At 39.9% G+C, this 26186-nt stretch overlaps 1 protein-coding gene and 1 long non-coding RNA gene across 5 annotated transcripts in view; one reads left to right on the top strand and one right to left on the bottom strand.

Moving 5' to 3' along the window:
- Nucleotides 1–913: 913 nt before the first annotated feature.
- Nucleotides 914–21273, top strand: slc8a4a (solute carrier family 8 member 4a). The gene is made up of 9 exons (XM_042430878.1): nucleotides 914–973; nucleotides 1305–1380; nucleotides 3953–5365; nucleotides 5528–6045; nucleotides 13548–13654; nucleotides 14412–14530; nucleotides 18276–18375; nucleotides 19379–19651; nucleotides 20894–21273. The coding sequence occupies exons 3-9, from the start codon at nucleotides 4022–4024 to the stop codon at nucleotides 21271–21273; spliced, it is 2841 nt and encodes a 946-aa protein (XP_042286812.1). The 5' UTR covers nucleotides 914–973; nucleotides 1305–1380; nucleotides 3953–4021.
- The window catches only part of LOC121909979, a 37646-nt gene continuing 31018 nt past the window's right edge, over nucleotides 19559–26186 (bottom strand). For all 4 annotated transcript variants that reach the window (XR_006099564.1, XR_006099563.1, XR_006099565.1 and 1 more), the window contains exon 4: nucleotides 19559–19793. This is a non-coding gene — a long non-coding RNA (uncharacterized LOC121909979). The remainder of the gene's footprint in view (nucleotides 19794–26186) is intronic.

Below are 26186 nucleotides of genomic sequence, written 5' to 3'. Positions count from 1 at the left end.
CAACCCACAGCAGACCTACAGGCAACAACATCTGGGTGTCTCAAAACGAATCTCAGATCTTTATCTTACGGCCGGTTATCTGATCTGACGAGGGATAAAGATAATGAGCAAATTATGAGGAGGATAATTATTATGGAGTGAAATGGTCATTCCTCCTGGACTCCTGATGCGCAGTCAGGAGGACCAGCCGTGCGTGTAGCGCTGTTTCTGAACGTCTCCTCCCCTGTTTCTGCAGTGTTACTGCTTTTCCTTCTCGCTCATCGTTTCTTGTGCCAATGCTGCCCACCGCAAGAGTAAGACGAGACTTCCATTTGCATAGCACCACACTCCTCTTTCTTGTCTGCCACCATCCCTCTGCTTGATATCCATCTTGTCCTGATCCGTGTAATGTGTGGTTTCTCTTAATCCTTCACCATTCATTCACGCCTACTCTCATGTGCAGTCCTGTTTGGTTCTTTGCGTTATCCAGCTCAGACAGAAAAGAAAGGAATTTTTTTTCACTCAGTATATTTTTTCGGATAAAAAACACCCTTAAAGCCTTTTATAAATTGACAGTTTTGAAGAATTTCTGAGTGATACAAGCGGGACGAAGGAGGACAGAGTCAGTAATTTAATTTATTATTTTACGCATCAACAATCGCACGTAGCCTGGAGAGGATAAAGCTGAAAACGCATTCCGGTTTTTGAAACATTATTTAGCTTTGCAGAAGGTGTCACCGCGGTGGAACAAGGGGATTTTAATGAGAGGAACTAATATATTAAGTTTGCTGAGGTAGGGTACCTGTCACAAAGAAAAAAAAATAGCGAAGAAGCACCGTGGAAAGCTACGCGTCATTTCCAAGGCACCAGCGCAACAAGCCAACACCATTACACCAGCCTGCTGTGTGAATGGCACACGGGGTGTCTTCCTCTGGTGAACTGGTGCAGGGTGGGCACGCTGGGACCAGAGTCCAGCTGAGATTCAGGGCTTTCTGTGAGTATCTGTGGGACTGCTCTGCGCACCAAATGGACCAGTCTATTTGTCCCTCATGCACAGCCTACTGAGGAGATAATCGGCTTTTTCCCTGCATCTGTAATGTTCAATAATCTAGTTGTCTCAGAACACATTTATAACTTAACATTTTAAATTGTGTTTAGCCTGGAACAGTGATGTTTTAGGTTTATTTTTACTCCAGTTGCTAAATGTGCTGGTCCACATTTCTCTGGCTTTTAATAAGCTTTTTAAAACTCTAATGTGTGCTAGTTTTCATGGTGATTATAAAACTCTCTTTACAGTTAATTGAAGATGACCTTTCTCTCTACAGAGTGATATGAAAGATAAGTTTATCTCCTGAGGCCACAAGTTCCACACTGAGCTGACTCACTGACAGCTGCAGCCAGGTGAGTAATGCAGTTTCTTAGAATATTAAAAGTAGAAAATATATTCTAACATGAGCATCTTGGTTTTTCTACATCACACTGCATGCAAACCAATATTACTTGTCATCTTTGCTAAGGTTTCCTGTCTATAGATTGTGGCTTTTGTCCAACACAAGGGATCAAAGAAATGATGTTTTCTGCTAACAGTCTTTTTCCTTTTTTTGTTCACACTTCTTTTTCTTTCTGTTTGTTAATTTTCTAACTTCTCATTCCCAAGATAGTAGAAAAGTCATTTATGAGGAGGCTCATTACAAATTGAGACTGCCACCATTTGGGAAAAAAACGCCTCCCTCACAAAGTGGGTGCTGGCATCAAAGTGTGACTCATTATGTACAAGTGTTTACTTGCCAACCTGAGACCTCTGCTAACTAAACTGGTGCACGTTTGACAGTTAAATCATCATAGTTTTATTTGGGTCATAGGTGTTATTATTATCTTTTTTAGATTTGGATAATATTTGAATTACTGAAGGTTATATGAGAAGTGTATGAAATGTAAAAGTGGCATCTAGCTGGGCTTGTAAATAGTTGATGAATAAGTGTTGCTGAAGTTATAATATCAGAAATAAATAAATCTCAGCAGAGTTTTGATGGCAGAGGATTGTATTTACAGTATGTACTGGAACCAATTGAATATCTTTGACAAGATTTGAAAATGATCAAAGTAAGATAAAAACCTTTCAGCCTTGGTAGCTGCGTTGACTTAAAAAAACTTGTATTCTTAACAAGTGAGCGCCTCTAATAGTAAGTTACTGTATCTTGTAAGCTCGTTGCTATCTGGTGATTTCAATGAGGAATGCTTGTCACTGAACAATTTATGACACCACAAGAAAAGGTGTAGACACCTTTTGTCTCTATAGTATTGTCAAAAAAACATGTTTTATTCCTGAATTCCCACCAGTTGGTGAGCTCGCTTTTACCATAGAAACATCACCCACTCAAAATTTGTGCAGAGTCGTTTGCCAGAAGAAAACTATATTATATTATATTATATTATATTATATTATATTATATTATATTATATTATATTATATTATATTATATTATATTATATTATATTATATTATATTATATTATATTATATTATTGAAAATGAGGGAATCAATAACACAAATGGTAGTGCTGTGGAGTATTTAATTCCCTCTACATTACATGAAGTACACAGCTTTGGACTCTTGGCTCTTATATTATGGGCTGATGATTCATCTCAAAGCTTTTAAAGCTCCAAACTCTCTTTATCAGGAATTTCTAAGAGTGGAGAACATGGATGAAACATTCTTTGAAGGGTCACATGTTTCCTTTATCTCTGGTCCCTCTTGCTTGGTGCTGGAGTCGCTGTCCGTGGTGCTGATCTTGCTGATGTTTCACTCAATCTGATGGGCAGGCTGTGTTGCATTGTTGCATAAATCTGTTGCTGTTGCACAAGTACATTCTTTTAGTCATTTGTTTGTGAGGTAATAACTTAATATCTGCATCTGTGCTGCGCTGCTTCACCCTGAAATGTAGCACTGATGGAAAACATGGACTCCTGTTATGCAGGTCAGAGTGGAGATTGCAGGTTTTCTCTGCTGCATGTCAATGAGAGCATGCGCCATACATAAAGCATTGTCAAATCTCTTGTGCTGTAGGTAGGCAACCTATTTTTTGAGATGGGTCTTAAAAAATTAATTAAGAAGCATCAGATGACACATTTCTTGATGTTTCTATCTCCTCTCTCTCTGTTCACATTGATGCAGATGTTAATCCTCTGGATAGCATTGGTGCTGTACTCTGAATTGTTCACTCAAGATGTTGAGATGACCACGTTTATGCCAAGAAAATCTCTGTGAAATTATTTTAAGCTGTCCCCTTACTTAGTTTAAATGGCTTATTTAAAATGTAAAAAGTGTATGTATCATTGAGACTAGCGTTAAGAAGCACCTCCATGAGAGACCAGGATTATTTCTCCTGTAAATAATCTTAAGTCTTTATCAATAGTTCTGCAACCCATTTCCCAAAAGCACCTAAAGGCTAGGATGATACATCATAGACTTAAAGTGGGACTACAATAATCTTAGCCTAAAATGCTTTAGGGAAAAAGGGCCCTGGGCTGTTTAAGAACAACTGCTCCCTTCTTGTCAGACTCATTGTTAGTGAAGATTATTTTTGGAATCCCTTCTAACTTGACAGTACATGGTGGACTGAGTCAGTTTTTCCCTCAGTACTACAGGTGCACAGGGTAACATTTTTACAGCTGCTAAGCACAAAATGACCACATTGCATGTGTGGGAGTTTGACAGGGGAGTTCAATACCAGTGACTCAAAGATTAGTAGGTGCCAATATTTTTGGTTTTCAAAACTCAGACCAACCAAACTGTTGGATCCCACATCATTTGCATACAAAAGAGCATGACTGTGAGCACTTCTGTGATGTCAAGCCTTTCCTTATAGAGGTTATTTCAGGAATAGCTCTCTGAATGATGAACATCTGACTGAAGCAGTGAGTGTGAATATCTCATCCTCCACACACATTTCTTTTTCTTCTTTTCTTTCAGAGGTTTGTATAAACCTCCGCATGCAACGTGGATTGAACATCAGAGGACTCCGAGCGTCATCGCGCCACCATGTTACTGCACAAGCGTATTCTGAGCTGCACTCCATCTTTTACCCCTTGTATGTTCATCTCTATCCTGCTGGTTCTGCTCCCGGGAGTCACTCATCTCTCCCAGGGCAGCACCAGCCATGAAGATACTGGCAGCACACCAGGCAACTGCTCCAGTGAAGATAACTGCTCTGACGGAGTGGTGCTGCCCATGTGGAATCCACAAAACCCTGCGGTGGGTGACAAGGTGGCACGCGCCATTGTTTACTTTGCAGCTCTCATATACATGTTCTTGGGCATGTCCATCATCGCAGACCGCTTCATGTCTTCTATCGAGGTTATCACCTCTCAGGAAAAGGAGATCACCATCAAGAAGCCCAACGGTGAGACCACGACGACTACTGTGCGCATCTGGAATGAAACAGTGTCGAACCTCACCCTGATGGCGCTTGGATCATCAGCACCAGAGATCCTGCTGTCTGTCATCGAAGTGGTCGGCCATAATTTCGAGGCTGGATCTCTGGGTCCCAGCACCATTGTGGGCAGTGCTGCATTCAATATGTTCATTATCATCGCTATCTGTGTCTATGTGGTGCCAGAGAATGAAACTCGCAAGATAAAGCACCTGCGGGTGTTTTTTGTCACTGCTGCCTGGAGCATTTTCGCCTACATCTGGCTATATCTCATCCTGTCTGTGTTCTCCCCCGGAGAGGTGGAGGTTTGGGAGGCAGTTCTCACCTTCCTCTTCTTCCCTCTTTGTGTGCTGCAAGCCTGGATTGCAGACCGTCGCCTGCTCTTCTACAAGTACGTCCATAAGCGTTATCGCGCTGACAAGACCCGCGGCATTATCATTGAGTCAGAGGGAGATGCAATGTTCACCAAGATGGACCTGGAGATGGATGGCCAGGGTGTAAACTCCCACACTCACCCCAAAGAGGCACTGGATGGGATGCTGGAGGGGGTGGAGGAAGGTGGAGGGATGAGTGCCGAGCAAGACCAAGAGGAAGAGGCCCGACGGGAGATGGCTCGCACTCTGAAAGATTTAAAACAGAGGTACCCAGAGAAAGACATGGAGCAGCTGATTGAGATGGCCAATTACCAAGTGCTGGTCCAGCAACAGAAGAGCCGGGCCTTCTACCGCATTCAAGCCACACGCATGATGATCGGAGCGGGGAACATCCTGAAAAAGCACGCCGCTGACCAGGCCAGAAAGGTGGTGAGCTGTCATGAGGCCAGTGGGCAAGAGGAGGATCCCAACACCATCTACCTGCAGTTTGACCCCTCTCACTACCAGTGCTTTGAGAACTGTGGCTCCTTAAAGCTGTCAGTGAGCCGGCATGGAGGAGAAAGTGGCTGCACTGTTAAGGTAAGAGGCAAAGTAATGATAGAAATATTGTAAATTCTCAAGGTCAATTTAAAATCAACTTTAACAGCTTGAGGCATAAGAAGTATAAATAATTCAATATTTTATTATAACTCCAGTCACTAAATATTTAATAAAGTTTCTTTCTTTCTCTATGCCACACAGGTGGATTACCGTACAGAGGATGGGACTGCTAATGCTGGCTCAGATTATGAGTTTGCTGAGGGTACTTTGGTCTTCAAGCCTGGTGAGACGACAAAAGAATTCACCGTTGGTGTTATTGATGATGACATTTTTGAAGAGGATGAGCATTTCTACGTGCGCCTTAGTAATCCACGTATAGTGCACCGAGCTGAGGTCTCCATCCTGGAGCCAAGCTCTATCACCTCCAGCAACAGCACAGTGGGCATCTCCTCCCACATCCCCCCAAAGGCGGCCCTGGGTAGCGCTCACACCGCCACAGTTACCATCTATGACGACGACCATGCTGGCATTTTCACCTTTGAGAGTAACTCCATGAGAGTCAGCGAGAGCGTCGGAAATATGCAGGTGAAGGTTCACCGGACGTCCGGGGCAAGGGGGAAAGTGGCGGTGCCTTACCACACCGCCGAGGGCACCGCCAAGGCCGGGGAGGACTACGAGGAGGTGTCAGGCAAGCTGGAGTTTCAGAACGATGAGACCATGTGAGTGACAAATCAGCTTTGATGTGACATCTTGTTGTTTCTTCTCATGACTTGAACAAACATTACGGCCTACACATTGGTATGTCAAACAGTCCTGCTAGATTATTGTAGGTTGCCTATTCTGGTAAAGGACTATTTTTATGAGTCATAGATACATTCACTCTGAGAAGTTTAGGGTTTTCAAAGGGTTGACGTGGGAGGATAAAAGGATATAATTGTGAGGCAGATAATGAAACATTGTGGCTGATGTAAAGGAGGAGAAGAAGAAGAAGAAGCTTTCTATGAATGAATGCAAAATTTACATTCAGTCCTTTGGGAATTCTGTGGAGATAATATGAGAGATCATTGTAATGTAGAGGAATGAAAACTCCACTGGAGAAAACAAAGAAAACAGGGAAGAAAATCAGACAGGTGACTTACACAGCAGCAAGAAAGGGATGAGGGTTAAGCAGCTACTGAAACAGGTGCATGTGATGAAGCCTGTGTGATAATTTTAACAAAAGGATTCATGGATGTACCAGCAGAGAGGCAGATAAAAAGAGCAGGGAGGAAGGGTGAAAGGGGGATGTTTTTCCAGCTTTTTCTTCGACACTGTGTGGAAGGTTTAGCTGAACAATGAGTATACTTTGATAGTTGTGAGCATTTTCTAGTCTTTGTTTTTTATGATGTGATGAGCAAAGCACCTGGCAATTATCCACAGTGGTGGTTTTTATTTTTTTCAACTGAAAAAGAAAAATGGCCTCAATTGCTTCAAGCTCATCACAAAATGATTTACAGCACACCAAAGCACAACACAAATACAATTAAAACAAAGGTGCTGAATAAAATGTGTCAGATGAAAACGTCTGTGAGAGGAGGATTTCAGGGCCTGTGTGTAGGTGTATTGTGTAGGTTGGCAGAGTGGGAGGAGAGGCAGGTGAATACATGGTGTCAAAGAGAATACAGATCTCCCTGTTTGTCTTTTTTGCCTCGTAGTGCAGGTGAGATTTGAATATATTTGTCCGTTTTCTTGTGCACATATCTGCATGTTTGCTTTGCCTTTTGCGCCTTTGTATGTGTGTATTCTTTAAGGGTGTAAGCATGTGTGTCTGTGCATTGAATCCACTTTACACCCACATCAAACAAAATGTCGCTCCAAAGGGGAACTAAAAAGAGCTTCTTGAGCATCCAAAGCAATTACAGAGAGTGAAGAGGGGTTAAAGGAGTCCCAAAAGTTCTCAACAAAGCACAGACAGCTACAGAAGCTGCGGTTAATGAGACAATAGTGTGTAACAGTGTGAGATGGGAGGCAGGCAGCTTGTATCTGCATTGAAATGGAGACTGAACATTAGATAAAACCCTCACCCACTGAGCCAAGACTCTGTTCATCAGATTGTTTCAAGCTGACAGTGACACAAGCATCTGCACACTTTAAATTATCAGGAGACATGCCTTCCTCGACAGTCGCCATGCAGCCCCAGCAGACTCCAGCAGAGCAGGGCGGTTTGTTACTAGAAAAAAAACGATAAAAAAGAAAACCCAAACAGTAAATGGCAAAGCTTTGCTCAGCTGCAAAGGGGAATGCAGGATTTCTCTGATTAGAGGAAAAAAAAGGTTTGACTCAGTTCTTGAGTCAGAATTGCAAAGTCCAGTTGGGTCAAGTCACAGTAGCTTACTTTTATGTTTAGTCAGCTGAAGACGGCTAGAGAAAAAAATTTTATTGTTGGAAAGGAACATTCCTTTGCCACACTGCTTTGTGTGTACATGAAGATTAAATATATTCATCAAAGCTCACTTCAAAGTTCTCCAGCTGAACAGATTTTTAAGGGCCTGAGACTTTCTACAAGCTCGCATTTTGTTCCTGCTTTAGATGCTGGAGTCAGACTGAAATTTTTATGAGGCTGTTTAATTTGGAGTGTTCGGTCAGGCCTGTTAAATGATGCAGGTGATATCCAATCACTGTGTGTTTGCGTTGTAATCTTAAAGAGTTTCCGCTTGTTTATGTACTGTATATATGTAAGTATGTATGTATGTATGAATGTATGTATGTGTGTATGTATGTATGTATGTACGTATGTATGTGTGAGTGTATTTGTGTCTCTGAGCAGACAAGCTTTTACATGCTCTGTGTTAAATGTATATCTGTGCTCCTGACTGCTGAGCCAGCTGCCAAAGTTCATCCCTCAAACAGGGCTGGCTTTTCTTACCCGAGTGTTTCCCTGGGCGTTCAGGACAAAGAGCTGACACTAGGCAGGCGGCCGCCAAGCAGCGCTATGTGTATGTGTGTTTGTTAGTGTCTCTGGTTTTGTGTGTCTTTGTGTCTGTGTACATCTGTCTGTCCCGGTCGATGTTTGAGCATGCAGAGGAGCAAAAGAGGAGCAAGCCAAGTTTTAAGCTTTTGACATGGAGCCAGAAGGAACGGTTTAAAATCCAGGCGTGCAGTTAAATAATAATTTACCATCTAAATTCTGCACTGCAGTAAATAGATTATGATGTACAGACACAAACCTCTGAGCCAAAATAAACAGGCTGACATACAGAACCATTTTACATTATGTGTATGGATTAGAGGAAGATCTACACAGACCCTTTGATGCTTGTGTGTAGCTTCCTCTTGTATCTGTTTTTGTTAGCACCTCAAAATGTGTGGCACTATACACTAGTTGAGGCTCAAGTGGATAACGGGGGCAGTTACATAAGCTAAGATGAAAGCGATGTGAGGATCACTTCTGAAAAGGGAAATCAATACCCTGGTATTCTTTATTTCTCACGCTTAATGTAGTCAGGATCAATAACATCTTGAACTTCCTGACAAACATGGGTAAAAGCACAGCAGCAGAATCAGGGATGGGTAACATTAACACATTCAGAACCATCAAAACCTTCTCTCAAATTGCACGCTTCCTCTGAAGACTCATCAAGGTAGAAGTAAAGGTGCTCCATTTTAACAGCACTGATGTGACAACATTCATTCTCATACGTAGTCTATGCTCACAGCAATTCATCAAATCTAATTGTAATTCCTGATATTATTCCTAAACTCTTTAGCCATGCTAGCAGCATAGGGATAGCAATGTCAGTCCACCATTTTGGTGAAATATCTCAACAACTATTGGTTGGATTGCCATGAAATGGGGTACAGACATTCATGTCCCCCTGAAGATGAATTGTAATAACTTTGGTGATCTTCTAATTTTTCTTCTAGTGCCATCATCAGGTCCAAATTGTCCTGTACTTTGGTTTATGACTAAATACCTTTAAAAATATATGTTCCCATCAGCCTTTCCCATTAGCACTAATATATTTTATGTTGGTGCTAACTAGCTAATTTTAGCATGCTAACACACTAAACTAAGATGGTGAACATGGTAAACATTAAACAGGCATGCTGGCACTGGCATTGTGATCAGCAGCGCTGTGGCTATTGGGGCATTCATGTCATATCATTACGACTTACTGTAAATACGAATTTCTGATTTGTAAATAGCGTTCATGGCAACCTACAAGTTGTAAATATAACAGGGAACTGGGATTTTTCTGAAACCTCTGATATATCCGACTTGGAAGTGCCTGAAAACCAAGCAAACATGGACGCCTCACATCAGCCAAAGTCTTTCATTCAATGTAATTAAACCCAAATTTAATGGATATAATGAAAATTTGTCAATGCAGAGTATTTTAAACCCTCATATGACCAACTCAGTTATTATACAACATTTCTGAGTTGTCAGATGACATGAACATTCATAAGTCCTTAATATGGGAATCTCTCCGACACTTCCCATCCATTGAGCAGCCATGCCCAGAGCCGCTACTGTAGCTGTAGATTCTTGGTGTTAATGTGTTATAAGGTGTTATATGATGTTCCTCATCTCCCTCGCTTCCTCCTGTACTAATTAGCTCAGTTGTCATTAGGTAGCCCTCTCTGTTATGTTGCCATGCAATCTTTGCCAGTATAAGTCATCAGAGGTAGGGTCATATATCATTATTACTGTCAAAAACTTATTGGTTCCACATAAATATCCTGTGCACAATAACCCGACACCCCATTAGAGTGGAGACAAAATAATGTTCATATTTTGTCTGCTGTAGATATGAGAAACACATTTCTTCACAGTGCTGCTGCTTCATGCCCATATTCTGCTACAATGGAGCTGGGAGAGATTCAGTACCTTGCTCAAGGACACCTGGCAGATACATGCTGACAAACTGGTTTGATCTATGGCTCTTAAACCAAATGTTAGTGCTCCGCTCAGTCGTGGGCATTTGACATACTGTCAGATATTTATGAAATCACTCATTTTCCCTACTCACTTCATTTTTGTCAGGGTCTCAGGGGAGCTGGAGCCTCTCCCAGCATGCAGAGGCTAGAAAGCAGAGAGGCACTCCCAGGATGAACATAGAGTAGAGGCATAAAATCTCTCACACTCATACCTGTAGGCAGTTTGGAGACTCCAATCCTCATGGTTTATTGTAAATGTATTTTGACTGTGGGAGGAAACTGGAGCATCCTTACCAAACCAATGCAGGATGTGGAGGAGAGGGAAACTCCAAATAAAATAAAAAAAAGGTCCCTAAGTGCTGTAAATATCACAGCTGCCTGGTTGTTCTTTCTAGAGGTGACAGTGTCAACCACTGAGCCAGCATACCACCCGGGGCCACAGCTTTCTTTTTACTCAGCCTTAATTTAAATAGGTTAATACAGGTTAATCCTGCTATTTCATTTACAAATGAAGAAACATACCCTTCTTTTTACAGTAAAATGGAACAAAAGTCAAGTATGAAGGGAATAAAGCACCTTTGGTGGTTTTATTGGAACTTGTAAAGAGAAGATCCTCTGCAGTATGCAGTGAATTAAACACATGCTGTGGAGACTGTGTTTGCTTCAATCTTTAGAGCTCTGACAATACCAATCCTGTCTTCCACATTTGTGTGTGACAGATACAATAACAGGGTAGGTTGACCACTATGGCCTCTCAGAAACTATCCCAGGGAGCTGACAGACGAACAGAGACAGCCGCTATACAGTGAAATGTGATATTCAGTAAGTGAGGGCTTTACAGTCTTGATAGAATCCAACTGTTCCTGTTGTAAAGAGTTTATACCGACCTGCAGAGATACAGAGTTCAGGATGCAGAAGCGGGTGGTGCTATCAGAGAGCCTGATTCAAACTCACATGCAGGGAGACGTGAACAATAAATACACAGACCTTTTGAATTTATCACCAATTTTAAAGGAATAGCTTGACATTTTGTGAAATTGTTCCAGGACGTAACTCTGAAAACCACAATTTGTCATTTTTACATAGCTGTTTGTGTATGAATAAAACAAACAAGTTAAAACTTGTTAATTATTGAGCTTAAGACAGAGCCAGCTCCCCTGCTTCCAGTATTTATGCTACGCTAAGCTAACTGACTGCTGGCTGTAGATTCATATTTAGCATACAGACAATCTTCTCATTTAACGCTTGGCAAATAAGTGAATAGGCATATTTCCCAAGATGTGAAACCATTCCTTTAACTAGTTTATGAGCTAATTGGCTACTAGAGATACGTTTTAGATTGGTTTCTGGTAGTCTTGCAAAGTCAGACCTCAAGACAAATGAGTTATGAAATCAGAGAAGCCACATGGAAGTATTAAGAAGTACTAAGTCAACTCAGAAACATGGAAGTCACATAGATAATTTATAAATAGGACTACAATAGTATATTATGGCCATTGGTACTTTTTCAGTTTTGTATGTTGATTTTTGCTTTATAGTACATTATCCATAAGTCTCAGTGAGCTTCACTGGGTGTTGTTGTAACGTCAGATTTCTGGTATAGCCTATTGTATTATAACTTATACAAAATCCAAACTGAATTGATTATTGATTCTATCCGGTTCTACAATGCTGAGTTTACTTCACCCTGCCATTAGCTGATGATAGAAACTCTATGGGACTCTATACATTTCTGTATTTATTCAAGTAGGCCTACTTTTGTACTTTTTTACATTTTTGATACAGTTGCACAATGGTTGTTCCTGTAGAAAATCGGGGTGACCTTTAAGTGTTGGAAATACTTCAAAATGTAACATTTAAAATAAAAAACAACTATTTACTTTGTAAGACTATTTGATAAAACTAACCTCACCTCAGCCTTTTTGTCAGTTTACTATAGAATCGCGAGTTTGTTTCTCTTTGTGTTATTACCCACCTTTCGTCTGACATAAGTGTAAATGAGCATGAGGTTGAGAATGAAGCTAATCAGTCCTAATGCGTATCTGAATCTGCTTCCCTGCTGCTTTTTGACAGCCTAATTTCTAGTGTGTATTTTAGTGGAGAGTTAAATGTTTGTCTGATCCTCAACAGTTATATCATGTTCATCTTGATGCACTATAGCAAGACAAACTGTATCTTCCCCAAGTGTGATGTAACACCAAAATGGCTGCTGCATGAATATGGTCCATAGCAACTGAACTATCACATTTTAAAAGGTCTTTCCATGATGCCTCAATGTGAACTTACCTTGTTCTTGCACATATAGCACTTGAAATAACAACCTGTTTAAAAAATAAACTCTTTTGTTTCCATTGCAATGACTCCAGGCTATACTACAACTGCCTTTGCTCCCACTGGCATGATTTTCCCTGACATTAGACAGCGAATGACATATCATTCATGTTTAAAATAAACATCTTTTCTTCTGCGAGCAAAAGCTCTTCCTGCGTGTTGTCGAATCCTGAGTGTATATGTGTAGACAGAAATAGACAGCCACCCACATATCATTAGGGAGATGGAGGGAGAGAAAGACCCACTGTGACAGTGTAGGAGAATGAAGCGGGCTGAGGAAAATATGTCGGTCACAGTTTGACACCACGGCTTCACATGTTTCTGTAGCACTCACATTTAACAGTACAAACTGTGTTTTTCAAAAGGTCTTAAGAGTATGTTTTAACCTGCACAGACTCTTCAATAGACCGTTTTTAATTTCCACAGAGAACAAGATAATAATTTCCCATTACATGTAACTTAGTGTGTGGGAGGGGTGTGGGCTATCTCACTATATTACAGTTATATCTCATGTGCGCTAATGGAATATACTGGTGTTGAAGGAGTCCGCCCTCTTGTGGGGTGATGGGAAAAAAGTGATTTACGGTTGAAATACGGTTTGTATAATTTTACATAATTGTACATAATGTTCTGAACTACAGAAATATATTTTTTTTTGTTAAAATCTTGTGCTGCCATCTTCTTATCTAACAGCTCTGTTTCATGAATCACTGTGTAGGCAGTCTACCTCTTGGCTACACTGTTTTTATTCAAATGTGTACAAAAGCTGGCTTAGCATTAGAAAATGCTTTTAGTGGTTGCTATTTTTTGATGGGATTTATTTCACTAGTGCACATTGCACCGAGTCAAAAGAACTGCAGCTCATATTGACAGAGTTAGTAAAAAAAAAGTTAGTTGTTGTTATTTCCTAAATGATTCAAATTAATGTATTCATCCATCTCTCAATGATCCTTAACCCTTGTGCTTTTAGGAAGCTGTTGAACGTGAAGATTATCGATGATGAGGAGTACGAGAAGAACAAGACTTTCACGATTGTGTTGGAGGAGCCGGTACTGCTGGAGGTGGGACAGAGACATGGTGAGTACAGCTGTGTGCTACAGCAGTCCTACTCAACAACAGAGGGATTTTCCTCATTAATTTAAAGCTTAAAATACATTTTACTTCATATTTGATTTAATTTCTCAGACTAAAGCAGTTCATTTCCACTGACACATATTCCTCTGAACTCTTTGTTGTGATCTCTTTAGTCCCTGTGGTGCATTTCATGGCCAGGCTTTATGCTGGAGGATTAAAAGTTTAATTGTTGCACTTTAAAATAACTTGCACTAGAGTACTTAGGTCAGGGTTAGAGCTAAAAGGGACAAAGGCTAAAGTAGTTATATATAATTTGTATATTTCTACACATACCTCATACAGTTGCACAAAAACAGTAATTTAATTGATTTCAAAATTGGCATTTTGTTCATTCTTTATTGTATTTATGTCATGAAGGGTTGCTGAATTTAGTTTGCCAGTTGTTTTTTTAATTATATTTAATTTCATAATTTTTTAAATAATTAAATCAACATTGTCACAACATTGACGGTTTTATGAAAAACGCCCTGAATGAATCAGACAGTACTTGGAAATATAGTTCATGTGTCGTGTTATCAGCAAATGTTTTTACACGACTCCTAATGTCACTGGTGAATATACCTTATTCTCATGCCAGCAGTAGACATGGAAAACTGGGCTTCATTAATCTTTAATACGGTATCTTATTTCATAACAAACCTTCCTAAGCTCATGTAAGAAACACTGGCTGACAGGTTACACGTCTTTCCCTTTGCTGCAGGAGACACCAATGATAACAAGACAGCGGTGGGACCCGATGACGTGTCAAAGATGGGCTGTCCCTGTCTGGGAGAGCATACTAAGCTAGAGGTGGTCATTGAGGAGTCTTATGAATTCAAGGTAATTCACAATAAGTAGCTTTTTACCTCAGAACCACCCTCACTCATCACACTTCTCACAAGCTTTCGAGAAGTGATGAATGGCAGAATTTTGTTTGTTCTCACAAGATTTACCTGCCGCCTTCCTACTGAATATCCATCACAGAGGTCCTTTGAAATTGTCCATCCTGACTCCCGAAGTAGCTTTCCCCTCATTCAATTGTTTGTTCAATTGCATAATAATAATAATATAATAACTTTATTTATATAGCACCGTTAAAAACAGTTTACAAAGTGCTTTGACAGACAAAGCAAAAGCAGGATACTCAGAACACAACATAACAACAGAAAGCCAAACAGTAAGTTCAAACAACAGCAAGACAAAATTAAAGTAAAGTTAAGATAAAGTTAAAACAAGAAGACAAAAGAAGCAAAAACACAGTAGAGAGCAGACAAAAGGATTATGAAAGATGAAGATAGTAAAAGAGATTAAAAAAAGACTGAAAAACATAAAAAATGTAAATATAAATAAATAAAAGTAAAAATAAAAAGAGTAAAAGCAATAAAAAGATGACATCACATAAAAGCAAGTCTATGAAAATGGGTTTTAAGAAGTGATTTAAAAGAAGTCTCTGATCTGATTCTGTGAGCCTTATCTCCTCAGGCAAGTCTTTCCAGGTGCTCTTATGGCAAAAGCACCTTTAGATTTAAGCCTCCACTTTGGAACGGCCAGAGGGGCCCCACCTGAGGATGTAAAGCTGCAAACTGGCTCATAACATTTCTGTTATGTAGCTTGGGACCAGACCAAGATGTGATCAGTAAAATAATAAAATCATTTCTAAATCAAACAGGGAGCCAATGGAGAGAAGCCAGGATTGGGGTGATGTGATGTCATCTGTTAAAAGTAGTAAGAAGCTACTGAATTAGTTGGAGGTGAGAAAGTGACTTTTGGTTTACGCCAGAGAGGAGGAAGTTACATTAATCATGTCTTGAGAAGATTAGAGCGTGAATGACTTTTTCCAGGTCAGAGTGAGAAAGCATTGGTTTAATTCTGGAGAATTATTTGAAGGAAGCAGGACTAGACAGCTTTTTTTTTTACCTGTGGTTCAAAGTTTAAATCTGAACCAAATAGCACTCCCAAATTTCTGGCCACAGGCTTCACATTTGCAGACAAGGGACCAAGGTTGCTCTCAATGAGACCGACTGGGTTTGGGGGACTGAACAATATAATTAGATAGAGTTTTTGAGTTGAAGAAAATTTTGTGCCCTCCAACAGTTGACATCACTGAGACAATCTTTAACAGTAGGTAGGCTTTTTGGATAACCAGGTCTCAGGGGAAGATATATCTGTGTGTGATCTGCGTAGCAATGAAGAGACATTGTGATGTTGGATGATTTGGCCAAGTGGAAGTATATCGATAGAAAATAAAATTGTGCTCTCCCCCTATCGGCTGCTAAAAGGAGGTCATTGGTTACCTTTAGGAGGGCAGTTTCTGTGCAGAGCTCTAAAACCTGACTGAAAGATGTTATTATGACACATAAAAGATAAAAGTTGGGTTGAAACAGCTTTTTCTAAAACTTTTGATAAAAAAAGCTTAAAATTGTTGAGAACAGAAGGATCAAGGTTAGATTTCTTTAAAAGAGGTTGGACCACAACATGTTTAAAAATAGATGGAAAACTGTCTTTTGCTAAGGAGTTATTAATAATCAATAAAATACAGGGCCCAACTGTGTCAATAACCTCTTTAAGAAATGTAGTGAGGATAATATCAAGGCTGTATGTGGTTGATTTCAGATGGGATATGATTTCAGATAAAAAGGACAGAGATACAGGTTCAAAATTGCTAAAATAAATATGAACATTTTTTTTACTGGCATGTAAAACACGGTCTGCGGGATAATTTGTTGCCTTATATTCTTGACTCTATTCATAAAAAAAAATGTAAAACTTCTCACACATCTCCTGTAAGGCATCGGTAAAATGACAGGAGGAGGGCTGATGACCAAGCCTACAACCTTGAATAAAATTCTGGTGTTAGAGTGATTTGCTAAAATTAAGTTAGAGAAGAAGGATGCTCTTACTTCTTAAACTGCCTTTTGATAATTCATCATTGTGTCTTTCCAAATTTCATGAAATACAAATAAACCCAATTTATTCCATTTGCATTATTTTCTCCTACAATCTCTCTTTAATTCCTGGGTGGATTCATTTAGCCAGGGCTGCAGCCTTCTTTTTGACTTTTTGTCTTTGTAGGGGGCAACATAGTCCAGGACAGTCTGGCAGGTATGCTTAAAAGGGAGATCAGCTCCTCTGTGTTTAAATATGGATTAAAGGTAGTTAAAGAAGCAGCAGTAAAAAGCTCAGAAAATTTGCTAGCAGACATCGTTAAAAACACAGCAGCGGACAGATGTGCTGTGATTAATAGGTTGTTGGGATAAAACCACACTGAATAAAACTGATTTGTGATCAGACACAGATATTATTAGTCTCAAAGTCATCAGGGCTGAGACCGCTGTGGGGTGGCCCTTTGAGTGTGTGGGTTCTTGTATTGCCTGAGTGAGGTTAAAAGATTCAAAAGTATCAACAAAATCAATGACAAAAGTCTGAGAAGGGCAGCAGACATGTATGTTAAAATCACCTAAAATAAGAATTTTGGCATACTTTGATATAAAATGTGATAATAACTCAGCAAACTCTTGGTCTGCATTATCAAAACTGTCACTGGATCTTCAGAATTTACCATAAAACCAAAATGTTCAAATGATGTAAAACTACTATGTAAATTGGGAGTGCATTTAAAATCTTTTCCGTAAATAACAGTAACCCCAAATTGTATGACTGCAACTTAAATAGAACTCGGTGACAAAATAAAACATTGATTTTTTTCCTCTTTACATCAGTTATGTCACAATATTTTGGATATGATGGCTGGAGATTAATGTTTAATGTAACTAGAAATAGGTAATAAATTATTAGTGATGTGCATGCAACTAATGGCCCTGCTGGTATAGACATAAACTCATCATTTCACTCAGCTGGAGTAGTGAAATAAGTTGAGCAAATTGTGTCATTTAACCTTTATGTAGCCTTTAAGGGCACTTAATTGATTTATTATTGCTCTTCCATAAAGCTGGAAGACTTGAGAGAGATTTAAGGATAATTAAAAATTAAATGCTTAAAATTTATGCAGCAGAGGACATGATATCCTGACTCTAAACTCTAAAAACGCTGTATCCTACACTTCCCATAATGCAACTGGAGGGTTAAATGTTAATGGCCTATTAAACGTCCATGTCTATCAAACTAAACACACCCTGTTTGTAATCCCTGCTTGCTGCATTTCTGTTAAAATGTGTCATCCCCAAACCCAAGCTGAGATAACCCTGATGACATCACCGTGACATCATCAGAGCTCCCTCCAGAGCCACGGTAGACAGTTTGTGCATTTTAAGCCGCATCATGATATGACACTGACACTTAAGGCTCCAGTTTCATGTGCTGATACTTAAGAGCTCTAATTCCTGTTCTGGTGTAAAGCCGCTTAATGCTGGCAAAGTGCCTGAGGGACAGTAAGGCTTTCTGCTCTCCTGCATCTGTTTTGGTGACTCACTGTGCACCAGAGTGGGAGGAGAGTCACACATAATGGTACCTTAATCCATCAGTGTCCCTCATCTGATATGACAGTGTTGTATCGGTAAGTGTAAATACAGCCAGAAACCACTTGTCCTTTTATTTTTGCGTTCTTTGTGTTTGTGTCTGTCTGCAGAGCACCGTGGACAAACTGATCAAAAAGACAAACCTGGCTCTGGTGGTTGGGAGCAGCAGCTGGAGAGAGCAATTTGTTAATGCTGTCACTGTCAGCGCAGGTGAGTCGCAGCGTCCTGAGATGTCTCATCTGTTCATCCCTCTGAGACCGGACCTGTGGAAGATAGAGCCTGCAGGCTGGATCTAGCCCACCAGCTGCTTTCCACCAGCCTCAATGCAGATATTTTTTAAAAACAAAATCCCAAATGTTCCAGCTTGCCATTGTGCGATTAAAAAAAATCCCAAATTAACAGATAATGAATAAAAGACCTTACAAAAACAGCTTGTTTTATACATTTTGGCAATTCTGTGCTTATTTGCTGCATCATTTTAATCCAGACAGTTTATTAAAAATGCATGATGGTGAATTCCTCCTGTGGCCCAACATGAAAACTAAACTGTCCAGCTCTGCCTGAACAATTAAAGGCTCTGAAGAATTCATGTTAATGTATGTGGTATGTTGAACCCTTTTTATTTTTGCCCTTTCAGAAAGCCATTCATTTGGCTTTCTGAACCTTTTAGATTTGCTCACGTACACAAAGCATTTGGGCTAAAAGCTGGCTCACACACCAGAGACGTGTCATTTTGTTAATGTGCTCTTTTCTCTAATTTTCTCTCTTTCTCCCTCTGGTTGAGGTCACCTAAGTTTGCATGCTGAGTGTGTATATAAATAGAACGTACGCTTACTGGCTGTTTATATATATACCGTATATGTCTCAATCACTGAGTCATAGCTACATTTACAGATTTAGCGCTATGATTTGAAAGGCTTAGCTCCTACATATTCATCAAATAGATTAAAGGTGTTGAGGGGAATTGTGGAGAACCAGATCAGTCTAGTTTTGGCTGGATTTTGCTGTCAGAGCTGTAATCTAAGTTCTATTAAAGCATGAAGCTGGAACTATTTACTGTTTCACCAACTTTTTTATAATATAGTACCATTCGAACAAGCACTTCTGAGCTCAGATGAAATGTCACAGCTGGATGAAATAATATTTAGTATCTAACTCACCCAAACAAAAGTCTAAATCAGGCCTTCATGCAACTCTTCTGTGTCTTTCCCAGGTGATGATGATGAGGAAGAGAGCGGGGAGGAACGCTTGCCGTCCTGCTTTGATTACATCATGCACTTCCTGACAGTTTTCTGGAAAGTCCTCTTCGCTTTTGTCCCACCCACTGAGTACTGGAATGGCTGGGCCTGCTTCTTTGTGTCCATTTCCCTCATTGGCGTTCTGACAGCTGTGACCGGAGACTTGGCCTCTCATTTCGGCTGCACCATCGGTCTCAAAGACTCGGTCACCGCAGTGGTGTTCGTGGCCCTCGGCACCTCTGTTCCAGGTGGGCGTCTGGCATCAGCTCTGAACAGTGGACTTGTCCTGGGTTTCCTCTGAGGTTTGCAAGCAGCAGCTTTGGGAGACTTGTGTAACCTCTTTGCTGTCAGTGTAATTCTCCCCAGGTTCTTGTATTGAGCATTAACAAGCTGTAAACAAAAGAAAAACAGTTTCAGTTGTTATTCTCTCTGTGCTGCCTAATTGTATTCCCATCTTACTAAGTCCCAAACACTGCCACACAGAAGCACAAATGAGACTTTACATAGAGCATGAAAATTTGTTTTTTACAGGTTTAAGCGAGGTAAGCCACCACACATTCTCCTTCAAGTTGGCAGACTGGTTATGTTGGGAATTGCCCTGCATAAATTAGTCAGAAAGCAATTATCAGTGACAATGACAGTGTCCTTATCATGTAGTGGCAGTATTAGCCGAGGCTAAGAGTTCATTTTTATTGGGTAGAACCATTCTGAGACATTGTTTTCTTTTTACAAGGGCTGCAACTAACCATAATTTTCATTATAAATTAATCTGCCAATGACTTTCTCGATTCATTGATTATCAAAAAGTCAAAACTCTCCAAATAATGCCCTTCATAATTTCCCAGAGCCCAAACTGATGTGTTCAAATTGCTTGTTCTGCCTGATCAAAAACCCCTAAAATGTTCATTTTACAATGATCTAAAACAGAAGAAAGCAGAAAATGACAAACAGCAAATGTTTAGCAATTTGCTTGAAAAGTGACTCAAACAATTAATTATCAAAATAGTTACCAATTATTTTTTTTGTTCCAGCTCTACTTTCTACATTTGTTGGAGAACTCCACCCATTTACACAAAGTTTACAGGTGTTGGGAAGTGCGACTTCAAATGTGAAATAAGTTGTATAAAGCCTTTTGTGTCTCCAGAGGGAGCTGTGTGAAATCTGATAAATTGTCTTATGTGATGTCACAAGTTTGAAAATGAAAAAAATCTGGGTGAATGAAAACACCTCTTAATCATCAGCAACTTTTAAACACCATATCACATGCGTTATTTTAAATGTATGGCAAGAGTTACATTTTAAAATTGTTTAATGTTCATACATGCAACTAAATATCTATTCTTTGTGTTGAAGTGTCTGGTAGCGTTGGGGGTCTTTTGGAGAAATCTGCCCTGTCAGAGTCCCTGCACCCCTATCAGACCACCATCAGTAGCTTATTTCCACAAAGTCTCCTGTGTTCTTGATCCATATTTCTGTTTCTTTTATTTCAGACACATTTGCGAGCAAAGTGGCCGCCATCCAGGACCAATACGCTGACGCCTCCATCGGTAACGTGACAGGTAGCAACGCGGTGAACGTGTTCCTGGGCATCGGGGTGGCGTGGACCATCGCAGCTGTTTACTGGAAGAGCAAGAATAAGGTGTTCAAGGTGCAGCCGGGCTCCCTGGCCTTCTCTGTCACCCTCTTCACCATCATGGCGCTGGTGTGCGTGCTGGTGCTGCTCTACCGCCGGCGTCCGAGCGTATCGGGCGGAGAGCTCGGGGGCCCACGGACAGCCAAGCTCCTCACCTTCTTCCTCTTCCTCTCCATCTGGTTCATCTACATCCTGTTGTCCTCTTTGGAGACCTACTGCCACGTGCCTGGTTTCTGAGACAGAGGGAAACACACAGACACAGCTCCTCTCCTTGTTTTTACAGTCTACTGAACGTGTTTTCTCTCAGTTTTTGTCTATTTTCACAAAGGTTTATAACTATTTGTATCATTAGTTATTACTGATACGGCACAATATCTGATTGACTTTGAATCTTTGGACTTTGGAACTTTGCTACCAGACACTATGCTGTGAAGGTTTAGCTTTAGCCACTGAAATTGACTCAACTTTTCTTCCTTTTTGAAATGTTATATAACATAGGACATTTATCCAATCGCTGCTTTTAGCATAAATCACATCAGACACGTACAAATTCTTGCTTCATGTCTCTCTTTGTGTGGACGATTATTTGCGTTTTTACATTTTAAAAAATTGAAAAGGTGTTATAAAATGGAAAATGAAAGATAGCACATGGGACGACATCATACTATTATATGAAAAGAAAGTAATTACTGAGACAAAAGTGAGCGGTAAAACATATTTGTGTGTTGATATTTATTATTCAATCTATACATTAATTATTCATTGTATATCATATAAAAGATGAACATTGTGCGTGGGAGTTTTGTGACAGAGTAGGTGTGTTTATTTTTGCACGTAGCAGATTAAGAGTTTCTTGGTAATCTATTTTAAAGTACTGTTTGTAATATTTTTGACATGGCTGTTGACGTGTTGATGTGTTCGTGTACATGTGAATCACAGCTGTATCATAATCTCTCACTGCCTGGCGCCCTCTTCCCCAAAGTTTTCTCAATCAGTATCATGTTTGACATAACCACGGTTAAATGCCTTTTTTATTACAACATAAGTCATCCTGGAGAAGAGTGCCCACTTTAAATTCTATTATGAAGCACAAATTATTTGAGCACATTGCTGGTTTTTTGCGTGTGTGGTGTGTGTGTGTGATGTGTATGTGTGTGTGTGTGTGTGTGCGTGCGCCTCTGCTCTCCAGAACAAATTGGCCAAAGGCATGGCACTATCTTATCATTTACTCTTTTCTCCACAAATGGTACGGGTGTTCATGACACACACACAAAAAAACAAAGGGTCTGAGACCGGATACGAGAGGGACATCGGTTTTCTTATCTGTCACACTGACACTGTGAACATTTCTCAACAACATCACTTTTTAGAAAAAGCACAGCCGAAAGCTAAGGGGCCACTTTTCAGATGACTGTGAGAACAGTTACGTCCTTATCATAGCACAATCACTAAATGGGTCCATCATTCGAGATCAAACACGTGCTAAAAGAGAAGACATGTACAGAATTACACAGAGTGTCTCCTTGTGTCGCACAGCAGTTGATATTGAAGTTTGTTTTTTATTTAACCTAGAATCTGTAGAGCCATATTTATTGTAACAGTATTACAGTAGAGGTATTTATATGATCAATTTTAGTTTTATTGATATGCACGTTTAATGTATAAAAAGTGGAAATAAATGTTGCTGATTTATGATGTTGTAAGATGCCTTGATTTCTTAATTATGCTTTTACTGGGAAAAAAAACACTGAATATTCTCACAGAAAAATGTTATTATTGAAGGGGTTTATTCAAAATGATGTCTATACAAACACCAAAGCACATGGTTAAAATATCTAGCAAATGCAGAATATTATCTCTTCAAATATGAAGTAGTACAATGTCAGCTGGATGGTTGTCTGACAATTTATTGTAACCCAGTGCAACAACTAAAATGCAGCCCTAAAACCACCATACTCAGTCAAAACAACATGCAGATACAGTTTTAACAGAAATCAAATATTAAATGAATATTCTAAGCTTCAGTAGTGTTGCAGATCAATTACATTGGATTGCATTATAATCATAATCATGTTTTTGTAATGTGATGTAAGTGTGCCACTGAGTGAGTTAATGCATAGTTGCACCAACGTCACTGAGACAGATTTGCTGTTTTTAGCAAATCAAGTAAATGTGATTAAGTAAGCAAAAAACACGATAAACATCCAACACATTCATGGACAGACGTCTGTGGATGTGGGGCAGCTGGACTCTAGCTCTCAATCACATAATTATGTTACTACATTATTTACAATAATATAAATACTATTATTCCACTTTAATCTGTCTTTCCTGTAACTCATGACGGATGTGGCTGACACTGATTGAGGGCATGATGATGTCTCTCAGCTATGTGAGATTACATCATAAAAAACTCATAGTCAAACTGCTCAACTGATGAGGTCTGTCTTTGATGAGAAGGACCTCAGAGCTCTACTTGTGTGATTTTAAAAGTGTTAGGATAATGTCATCACATTGGTGATTGATCTTTTCCCGCTTTTGATAATTAGGCCTTTTTTATTGCAAACATAAAGATGTTCTAACTGCAAACTCATTAGCTGGGAAATGAACACCGACTGTGGCAAAAGATTATTATTTTTTCTTGTAGGCACACATTTTTGTGAGTTTTTGGACCTTGTGCTTTGCTCAGTAACTCAAAAAAGTGATTTTTTTTGTGTTATGGATTCTTTGACAACTAAAATAGGAGTTCCACACACTGTCAATTCTCCAGCGGGGTTTGTATTAAAGGTCACTTCTTCTATATATCATGAAGGTCAGAAGAACTGAACATTGTTTTGAATAGAAATGCTGGGAGCAGACAGAGCTGCAGAACTACGTGTCGTAACCCTGTAGACTTCCTTTCTTTTGCATCAGTCTTGAGAAGCGACTGGTCTGCCAGTCTGACACAATAACAAAAGAAAAAAACACAAGAGTTCATAACTGTATATTGCAGTGCTGCACAGCCATTTAGCCAGAACCAGAAATAACATTTCATTATAAATTTTCCACATAATAAATAAATAAAATAAAAATGCCTAATAATCTCCCATGAAATACGTGTTTGCACTGGCTTGTTCAAATCTAATGGCATTTATTAAAGCATAGCTAGTCTAAATTATTGTTCTGTTTACAAAGTTCGCTTTCTAAAAACCATTTCATCAACATGAGATTATTATTTGTCATCCATATTTCCCAGCTCTACTATTTTGCTGTATTGAATAGTATTATACATGCTGGGGCTGGATGCAAAGCATACTGGGATATGCTCCAGCTCTCTGAGAAGGAATAAGCAGGTAAAGAGAATGGCTGATTAAAAAAAAAAAAAAAAAGATACTTTACTGATCCTTTCAGGTCTTTTAGATTCTCAGAGTCTGTGTGACTACTTCAAATAATTCAGCACTGCCCTTCTGTTCCCGCTGCTCTGAAATGAAAGAGAACTACACAAGTGTGAACCACTCACAATGAACATGTATTATCTCTGTCGTACAAGACAGAGCAGCAAAAGAAAACTTTTTGAGGTGATGAAAGGTCATTGCAGCAATATATAATTGGTTGGAAAGACATTTTACATATTAATAGTGGGGACACAAGGATTCGGCTGACAGTCGTTAATAGAAGGTTGAATTTTGACACATTAAGAGGTTTACAGATGTTTTCAGTGAACATACTGAAAACATTTACACCTTAAGAATATGCAGTATATGCAGGATGTGAAATGTGCCTCACTGCCTTTTCACACATTTACACTGCAGGTGTTGAATGTGCTGTGTTAATTATTCACGTTGTCACATTTACACATCATTATATTTCCAAGTGCAGGAGGTGCAGGCGTCTCTATAACTTATCCACTGAACTGTTGCCTGAACTGAGCTGTTTATATGGGAGACTTTTCTCCACACGTTACAGGTCACAGGTGAAAAGGAGCCTGAACTGAGACATGTTGGGTGAAGTATCTCCAGTGTTGGCAGCAAGAGAAAAATGAACCAGTAATGAAAGAAGGGTGAGCTGTGATTTTTCCTCTGTGTGGAAGCTGTGAGACACACATTTCCAAAGTTATAAATGCGCAGAGGAAACTGGGTGATGTTTTACCACTGGTCAGTTATAATTCCTCTAATCACGATATGTGTGGTGGGCCAGCTCAATATATCCACAGCCAGGATTTTTCTCCAAGGTTGCAAGTGGGCACAATTTACCCACAAAAACAACCTGGTGGAGAACTGTGACCTCGGAACTGAAAACAGCTAATCTAACTTGGGGCGAAGAACAACATGCTGCACAGGATGGGACCAGATGGAAGCAGATAGTCGCAGCCTTATGTTCCACAGGGAACGAAGGGGATTAAATACGTAAGTGAGCACAGGCGGTCATAGTGCCGGCTGGTTAGCATACAGTTTCTGCCAAATTGCTGTTTGGCTACAGTTGGTGATATCATTGTTAAACTACAACAGCATCTATGTGAATCTTTCACAGAGCTTTGAAATAAGGATGCAAATTTTATTTGGTAATTTGAAACTGGAACAGAATGCAGATTGCAGGAGAAGAGGCTTCATAGTTGTGGCTCAAAAAGCAGCTGATAAAAGCAACTAAAGGTGTTTATGAAGGGCCGCAGAGATATATGCACTCCCAGCTGGACACAAATATGCAAAACACTAACCCCTGATTGGGTGCAAATGAGCTGACAACAAAGGACCACTTTCCAGGGGCTCTTGCTGACTACACACTTAATGCCCCTCTGCCTTAGATCTAAAAGGCATGTGTCAGGTCTGTAAGCTTGATACTGTACAATGCAGCTGATGAGGCAAAACCCTGAGTGATGTGTAAACTGTGTCATGGCCTAGTCAGTGTGGAGAGAGCAAAGACAGTGAGATGCTGGTGCCACTCTTGCCTCTGCTGGGGAAGCACGAGCAAAGCAGGACAGGAGGCCGCCTCGAGCCAGGGAGGGCAGCATAACGGGAGGAACGGCTATCCAGAGGGCCCGTGGGTGTCAAGCAGATCCTGCAGGTCATCAACATTCTCACTGTAGATAAAGGAGGGCAGAAATGTCTCAAAGGTGAACTGTGTGAAAAGGGGAGCCGATGGAAGAGCTAGCTGCTCATCTCCAGAGCATGCTA

The sequence above is a fragment of the Thunnus maccoyii genome, chromosome 13 (assembly GCF_910596095.1).
Source record: "Thunnus maccoyii chromosome 13, fThuMac1.1, whole genome shotgun sequence".
Lineage (NCBI taxonomy): Eukaryota > Metazoa > Chordata > Actinopteri > Scombriformes > Scombridae > Thunnus > Thunnus maccoyii.
Note: the sequence above shows the minus strand (reverse complement) of the source record. Positions and strands in the feature narration are given on the sequence as shown.